The 8,289-nt window shown below is 46.0% G+C and overlaps 1 protein-coding gene across 2 annotated transcripts; it reads left to right on the top strand.

Annotated features, from left to right (window-relative positions):
* The first annotated feature begins 15 nt into the window (after nucleotides 1-15).
* RHNO1 (RAD9-HUS1-RAD1 interacting nuclear orphan 1) lies at nucleotides 16-7,653 on the top strand. 2 transcript variants are annotated; one of them, XM_044228210.1, is made up of 3 exons: nucleotides 16-84; nucleotides 4,801-5,010; nucleotides 6,553-7,653. In XM_044228210.1, exons 2-3 carry the CDS (start codon nucleotides 4,885-4,887, stop codon nucleotides 7,150-7,152), a joined length of 726 nt encoding a protein of 241 aa, XP_044084145.1. In that variant the 5' UTR covers nucleotides 16-84; nucleotides 4,801-4,884; the 3' UTR covers nucleotides 7,153-7,653. The 2 variants fall into 2 exon arrangements, with proteins under 2 accessions (XP_044084145.1, XP_044084144.1); XM_044228209.1 differs by having other exon boundaries at nucleotides 4,801-5,052.
* The last annotated feature ends 636 nt before the right edge of the window (nucleotides 7,654-8,289 follow it).

The raw sequence follows: 8,289 nt of genomic DNA, 5'->3' as shown, positions 1-8,289 counted from the left end.
ATCGGCGGCCGTCCTTGTCTCAGCGTTCCGGGCTCGAAAGCCGCGGCGGCCCAGGGGAGCGGCTGCCGGGACGCCGCCGGGCGGGTAAGGCGGGCAGGCGGCCGGCTCGTGGGGAGGGGGGCGGCCGGGGGCGGCCTGGAGGGCGCAGGAGGGGCCCCCGCGGCGGGGGGCGGCCGGGCCGGCGGGGGCGGCGGGGAGACGGCGCTGCCCGGGCCGGCGCCCTCGGCCTGCGCTCCCTCGCGCGTTCCCGGTCGCTGTCCTGCGCCCGCCCCCCGGCGCCGCTCTTCCCGCCTCTCTCGCGGTCCTCCGGCCTTTTCAAAGCCTCCCGGGTTTGGCTTCCCTTCCTAGGGGAAAACGACTCCTTGCCCTGCCGATGAACAATCGTCTGGCCGCCTCGACTAGTCAACCGGCGTGTCATGTTGTTTAAGCTTCCTCCATCTTAAAGAAAACTCCACACCATGATAATACTTGATTAACTTGGTCGACACATTTTGTTGAGCACCTACTATGTGCCAGGCCCAGCTAGGATAACAGTGGTAGTAGGGGAGGTTCTTTCCTTACCCCGTATACAGTCTGACGGGAAGAGAGGAGACAATAGCCATTTCTGAAGAATCGAATAAGCAAGAGGAGAATTATAGCTGTGAAGGGATAAATTAGAGAGGTCATTGATAACTGAGTATCTACGATAAGATTTTGCCTTAGATAGGTCAGGAAAGGCTTTTCTGGACAAAAGTTTGTTCTGAGGTCTGATGCCTTTGTGCAAAGAAGGGAGTGAACCCCGCAAAGCAAAGGGAAGATGGTGTGCAAAGGCTGTGTGGCAGGAAGAAAATTGGGGGTGTACAAAGAATAGCGCAGGAGCTAGGGCTGAGAGACCTGAACAGAGTGTGGTGTGAGACGAAGCTGGAGCTAGAGGAAATAGGATCTTAGCCATAACTGAGGGAGTTTGGGCCTTATCCAGAAATCAGAAATTTTAAGCTGTGAGTCAAGATCAGATTTGAATTTTTTTTGGATTTTTAAAAAATTTTTTATTTTTTATAAACATATATTTTTATCCCCAGGGGTACAGGTCTGTGAATCGCCGTCAGATTTGCATTTTTAAAAGCTTCCCCTGCAGGGGGTGCTGGAGTGGATTAGGGTAGACCCGTTTAGGCTACTGCAGTACTCCAGATCAGGACTGTTGGAACTTCAAAGGTGGTGGGGAGAGAAAGAGCAATGAGTGAGGGGCAAAGGGGGCATTATTGAAGACATGCTTAAGAGGTAAGATTGTCAGGGCTTGATGATGTTGGATGGGGACAGAGGTGGGACAAGTCAAGGTTTCTGGCTGTGTAACTAGATGAATGATAATACCATACCCCGAGCAAGGGCCTTGGAAGATAATCACCTGTGGAGCGGGTGCAGGGGAGATGATAATGAATTCAGTTTTAAATATATTGAGTTAAGGGGCACCTGGGTGGGTCAGTGGGTTAAGCCTCTGCCTTCGGCTCAGGTTGTGATCTCAGGGTCCTGGAATTGAGCCCCGCATGGGGCCCTCTGCTCAGCAGGGAGCCTGTTCCCACCCCCTCTTACCCCCCCCCCCCGCCTGTCTCTCTGCCTACTTGTGATCTCCGTCTGTCAAATAAAGAAATAAAATCTTTAAATTTGTTGAGTTTGAGGGCACCTGGGTGGCTTAGTTAAGTGTCTGCCTTCGGCTTGGGTCTTGATCCTGGGGTACAGGATCGATCCCTTCATCTGACTCCCTGCTCAGCAGGGAGCCTGCAACCTCTCCCAATGCTTGTGTGCTTTCTCTCTCTCTGTCAAATAAGTAAAAAAATAAAATCTTAAAAAGGAAAAAAAAGATATTTAGAGTCAACTGGAAAATTTAAAATATATAAATAAGTTGAATTTCAGCTGTATTTGAGACAGCTAGTTGGTGACAAGTAGGCAGTGGGTATGTGGGTACTGAGTGTAGAGAATTCTAAGCTGAGCGTATAAATACTTAAGTCATCCACTTGTAGTTGTGAGCCGATAATTGCCCACGGAAGGTGTATAAAGTAAGAAGAGCTCCAAAACACAGCCAGACGGAAAGGTTTTAGAGAGCAAACAGGACTGACCTGCGACTGCAGCATGAAGAGAATGGATGCAGATATATATAGGTTTGTATGTTCGGTATCTGGAAAGTGAGAGTATTTTCTTTGGTGTCTCTTGCATTCTCTGTGGAGTAGGAAGTAAGGTCATTTGTTAAGAGGGATGGGGAGTTTTAAGGTTTTAAGAAAGTGGAAATATCTTAAGATAATCTGCAGATAATGAGTTGATGAAGGAAACATAGTAGGATTACTGCCGAGCAATGTCAGGTCTACTGGAGGCTGGCTAATGTCAGCACTTTGACTGGAGTCATTGCTATTGCTGTCCTCTCTCCACGGGACTCCTGCAGCAGCCCTTTAACTGGGCACCCTGCTTCCTTTCTCCACGCCTGCTCTCCCAACCCACCTGTTCTTACAGACTGTCTGAAGCTATCATTGTAAAATATAAATGTCGCCTCCCTGTCCAGAGCCTTGCCTTGGCTTCCTGTCACACCAAGAATAACTAAGTCCAGAGTCCTTCACCTTGCCTATGAAGCCCTGTGTCACTTGAACTGGTTCTCATCTTCTCTCCTTTCTTCATTTCAGGTCTTTGCACAAATATCACTTTTTCAGTCGCCCTCCTGACAACCCTGTCTAAAAGAACACTGAGTTGGGTCAACCCCTTATCCTGTTTGGTTTTTCTCCATAGACACTTCCCAGCTAGGATGTAAGCACCATGAGGGCAGGGATTTCATTTTGTTTTCTGGTTTATATTTCCAACCCAGGAACAGGGCCTAGAACTGTCGGCACTCAGTAAGTGTTGGTTGAATGGCTGAATGAACAAACAAACAGCTGGGTGTATTACCTGTGTTCTCCCTAAAAATGTTAGTTCCTGAGTTTTTTCCTTTCTTTTTCCTTTACCTGTATGTCCACTGCCTAGTGACATAAGTAACATAAGATTATGTTACTTTTTATTGTTGACTGACTGAATGAGTCATGAATTTGTGGTGGGACCCATCTGCCCTGTTGGGGGACTTTGCTAGATGCTCAGCTGCCCTCCCATGCAACTCTCTGTTGCACGCAGACTTCTCTCCCACGCTTCCACTGATGAAGCTCTTACTAAAGTCGATCTGGTTACTAGATTTGGCCACTTTTTTCAGACTTTTTATTCATAGGCCTGTTGATCCTGCTTCTGTGTCTAGCCCCCATTTCCACTGACATAGCCTAGATTCAGGCCTGATCATTTCTCACTTAAGTAACCTCCTAAAACCTGAACCCCTACTTCCACAGTACTCCCTCTCCTTCCACACTGTTGCCAGGATGACCTGTCTAAAAGACAAAAACAACTAATTATGATATTTATGAAACAATTGAAAATTTGAACAGGTCTAGGTATTTAATAATACATTTTTTAATTTGTCAGAGAGAGCACAAGCAGGGGGAGTGGCAGGCAGAGGAAGAAGCAGGCTCCCCGCTGAGCAAAGAGCCCTATGCGGGACTCGATCCCAGGACCCTGGGGTCATGACCTGAGCCAAAGGTAGAAGCTTAACCCACTGAGCTACCCAGGCATCCCTGGATATTTGATAATATTAAGGAATAAATATATACATATACATATACATATATATATATATATATATATAATTAATGGAGATGATATAATGGTTGGCAAATCATCTTCCTAATACAGGAGTAGGGGAAGTGTATGAAGGGTGTGATGGATCCAGGTGGCTATGGGTTGATGATCGTTGCAGCTGGGTGATGGGTACATGGAGGCTCATATTATTCATCCTCCTTTTGTGTATGTTCAAAATTATCTGAAGAGAAAATTGAAAAAAAAAACAATCCAAGTGTGATCACATCGTTCTGCTTGAAAATCTTCAGCGACTACTTAGGCTAGAGTCCAAACACGTATGGCACACCTGCTTTTTCTTTTTCTTTTCTTTTCTCTTTTTTTTTATTTTTAAGATTTTATTTATTCACTTGAGAGAGAGAGAGACAAGGAGAGCACACAAGCAGGGGGAGAGGCAGAGGCAGAAGGAGAAACAGGGTCCCCTCTGAGAGCCTGATGTGGGGTTCGATCCCAGGACCTGGAGATCATGACCTGAGCCGAAGACAGCCACCTAACCATCTGAGCAGCACCCCTGCCCCCCACACCTGCTTCTTCTGACTTGACCCTGACACGGGTCCAGCCTCTGAGGTCTTGCATCTGACTTTGCATATGCTGTGTCCTGCTTCATGGAGTCTATGATACCTTGAATTCACGGTCTTATCTCCGGGCCTCTGTATGTGCTGTTCCTCAGCCTGGAGGCTTTCCCTAGCCCTTCTGTACTAGGTCACATATTACCCTCTGTAGAAGGCCTCCCCTGCAGTATGTGGAAGCATTCTTTATCATAATCTTCTGTCTCTCTCTCTGCTAGCCTCTCATTTCTTTGAAGACAGACACAATCTTACCTTTGTGTCCCTACAAGCACTTGGCACTTGATAAATGATCGTAGAATCAACGGTTATGCATCTTTAAATCCCCAACACCCAGCATGGCATCCAACACACGCTCCATCAGTGTGCACTGAATGAACGTTGTTGAACGGGAACTCCTGTGTTTTTACTCTGGTGGTCGTAGGGATAGGAAGCTGTGCTCCCTGCAGTGTGGAGGTAGGGGTGGTAGTTGATAGTAGAACTGGTTGACAGAGGATGAGCAAGAGCTGGGGACGTAACCCTCAGAATTGTCTCCCACCTTTTGTTTTTTTCCCCTCTGCAGGCATGGGTTGGAATCGGAGCCTGAACTCCGACCTGACTACAACCAACATCATGCGGTTACTAACTGCTCTTCATTCACCTATTGATGCCTCCCAGAAAAAAACGCTGCCAGCGTTCCCAGAAAGGCCAGCTGCTATTCCAAGAACCACCACTGGAGGGCCCCAAACACCACTATGGCTCTCCCCAGCTTACCATCACCCACACGAGACAGGTGCCCAGCAAGCCCATTGACCATAACACCATCACTTCCTGGGTAGGCCATGGGATTCTTACTTTGACTTTTGCTTGGTTAGGCTTTTCAGAATGCTGCCACTTCTGCCCCCTTAAGCCAGGGCCTCCAAAGTTTCCTGGGGGCTGGGATAAGGAGGCAATGTATTCTTTTTGTTATCAGCCATCTTTGTATATTTTCTTTTTGATTTTCTTTTCTTTTTAAAGATTTTGTTTATTTATTTGACAGAGAGAGAGATCACAAGTAGGCAGAGAGGCAGGCAGAGAGAGGGAATAGGGGAAGCAGGGTCCCCACTAAGCAGAGAGACTGACAAAGGGCTTGATCCCAGGACCCTACGACCATGACCTGAGCCGAAGGCAGAGGCTCAATCCACTGAGCCACCCCCGTGCCCTGTATATTTTCTAAGTTCAAGGTGAGGCAAAAGCTGGTTGGAGTAGGAGTCTTTCCCTCCACATCCTTCTTAAAGAGTTCAGTATAAAAGTTTCATTACCTAGTCAGTCACTGAAGCAGCCAGATAAATGGCAGAATGAGTAAAAAATGAGATTGTTCCTCAAGCTTCACTTGAGAGGTAAACTATTTAACTAGGTATGGTATTTACAGTTTAATAGAGTGAACCTGGGAAAAAACCCCACAGAAATGACATGTCATATTTTGACATATTTCAAGGCTCTAGGAAGAGAATACAGCTACTGTCAGGGCAGTAGTATAGCCAGAGGGCCAGACAAAAGCATAAACTTCACTTAAGAGTGCTTAATAAATATAGCTTATTCAGGATTGCTTGGAAGAAACAAATACTTGCTTCAGAATTGTAGAAGAAACTGAAATGTTAGAATCCCATGGGTGAGGAGTGAACATTTAGAGAACTCTTCATGTGTTGGGTGTTTTTTTTTAAAGAAGAGTTGTGTGGGGTTTTTTTTTTTTTAAGTTTATTTTTTTTAAGTTTATGCAGAGAAGCAGGCAGAGAGAGAAGGGGAAGCAGGCTCTCCACTGAGAGGAGAGCCTGATGGGGGCTTAATCCTAGGACACTGAAATCATGACCTGTGCCGAAGGCCGAGCCTTAACCCACTGAGCCACCGAGGCACCCCCATGTGTCAGGTCTTAATGCTAGCTGCTTCCCATACATGATCTCATTCCCTATTCTTGAACTCAGCATTCACTCCACTGGGGGCCTTCTTCGCGCCAAGCACTCTGCCAGGTTCTGGGCATCAAAGGTGAGGAAGATTGCTGGTCTCTACCCTCAAAGTTTAAAGATTGTTAAACAAGTTGTGGTGCGATAAAGTAAAGGAGGCATTGTCCCTTTTCTTAAACACAAGGAAGCGGAAAGCCTGAGAGATCGAATTACTTGCCCAAAGCTCATATCCCTTTATTTTAGTATCCTTTTAGAGGGATATTTTGTTCTGAGGCCATTACTATAGTGGGCCCCCATTTAGAATTCTGGTCCTTTGGTATAGTTTCCACCCTCAGGTTCCTACTTGATAGCTGGCTTGCCTCACTTCTTTTTGGTTTTTGTTTTTGATCCTTAAGGTATCACCTCAGTTTGATACGACAGCAGAAGGCTGGTTCCCAGTGAACCAGAAGCGTCATCATCGAAACCAGGCAAGACATTCAAGTCGAAAATCCACCACCTCCAAGTTCCCACATCTAACATTTGAGAGTCCGCTGTCTTCCTCCGGTTCAGCCGCACTTGGGATGCCCTTGGCCAGGGAATGCCCTGGTCAGTCAGAAAAGCGCATTTTTGGAAGGTCCTTAGTTCCAATGCTCAGTCCTCAAAGCTGTGGGGAAGTGTCAGCACACGTGCTTCAAAACTTACCTTACGTATTCATTCCACCTGATATCCAGACCCCAGAGTCATCGTTTGTGAAGGAGGGGCCCGTTTCCCCCGATCAGAGGGAACGTAGCCTTCTGAGTGGCTCCTTCAACACTAGTACTCCCAAGAGCCCAGAGGCTGGGCCTGTTCTAGTTAAAGACACCCCTGAAGAGAAGTATGGGATCAAGGTCACATGGAGGAGACGACGCCACTTGTTTACTTACCTCAGGGAGAGAGGGAAGCTGAACAAAAACCAGTTCCTTGTGAAGAACTCACTGGATTCCTCAGACTCCAGCAGTCTTGAGAAATTTTCATGAAGTTGCTAAAGTACTTTTCTGGCTCGCAGGAGAGTACATTAGGAGAATAAAACGGAAATAAAACCAATAACCTCAATAGAAAAAAGATGTCTTAACCAGAATTTTGGAGTCATAAGGGAATTCAATTCCCAGATTTGCTTTTTAAAATATCTTTCCCTAGAAAGTTTTTAGTGTCAGAAACAGTTCATATTTTTCTTACATTAACTGTTTAAAATTTTAAAGTATCTTGTAACTATTTAAAATGTATGTAAATAAATGGTTGCAGAAAGGTTTTAGAGACCCCAGCTTTTGATTACCAATCACTCAGCAATACTGCCTTCTCCACAAAAGGTCTGTCTTCATTGTTTTTTAAAAACCACTAATTAATCCTCTAATCACCTCATTCAAACTAATTCATTCCGCATTTTTGAATACAATCTCTGTGTCAGGCTCAGCAGCGGCTTCCTTTATGATATGATGGGCAGGGAAACATTAAAGCAAACTCTGCGACTTTGTAGCTGAGCTGTCTCCTCTGCAACCTTGCTCCTCTGCTCAAAGGCGAAGGTGAGAAAAGGCAGCAAGCCCTAACTGAATACAATGGGGTCAGGGGTCATAAAGGGGATGTAGATAAGTTGCTTAGGTTTGCTATATTTTGGTTTTTTTATTTGCATCCAAACTAATCTGTAAATATCAAATAGGGTGGGAAAATGATTTCTTGAAATGTATGTAATTAAATATGGAAACTTCTCAGAGAAGACAACTTACTGTGGCTAGAGCACGTCCACCCAGTCCGTTGCCCTTTCACCAATACAGATAACATCTTTTTCAACTGCATCTGTTCAGCTTTAAGCACCTACTCTGTCTGGTTTAGCAGGAGCTAAACAAGCAGGGATTATTCTGTTTATTTCACAGATGGGACTCTGAAGCCCCCATAATCAACTGTGTTTAGGGTCCCCCAGAGAGCAGAGGCTGACACATCAAAGGGATGCTCTGCTCTCCCAGCTTGTGCCAACTTCTGTGCCTCTTATAAAGGCAAACCAGTGTGGAAACCGCTGACCTCCGAATGCTATAAAGACAGCATGCAGTAACTTGTGCCAGGGTGTTTTGTAGGGCTTACGATAATACGTGTACGTTGGTGGTGAGAAAGGAAGTGGCGAC

The sequence above is a fragment of the Neovison vison genome, chromosome 12 (genome assembly GCF_020171115.1).
Source record: "Neovison vison isolate M4711 chromosome 12, ASM_NN_V1, whole genome shotgun sequence".
Taxonomy (NCBI): Eukaryota; Metazoa; Chordata; class Mammalia; order Carnivora; family Mustelidae; genus Neogale; species Neogale vison.
This window is presented reverse-complemented; position numbering and strand designations above follow the sequence as displayed.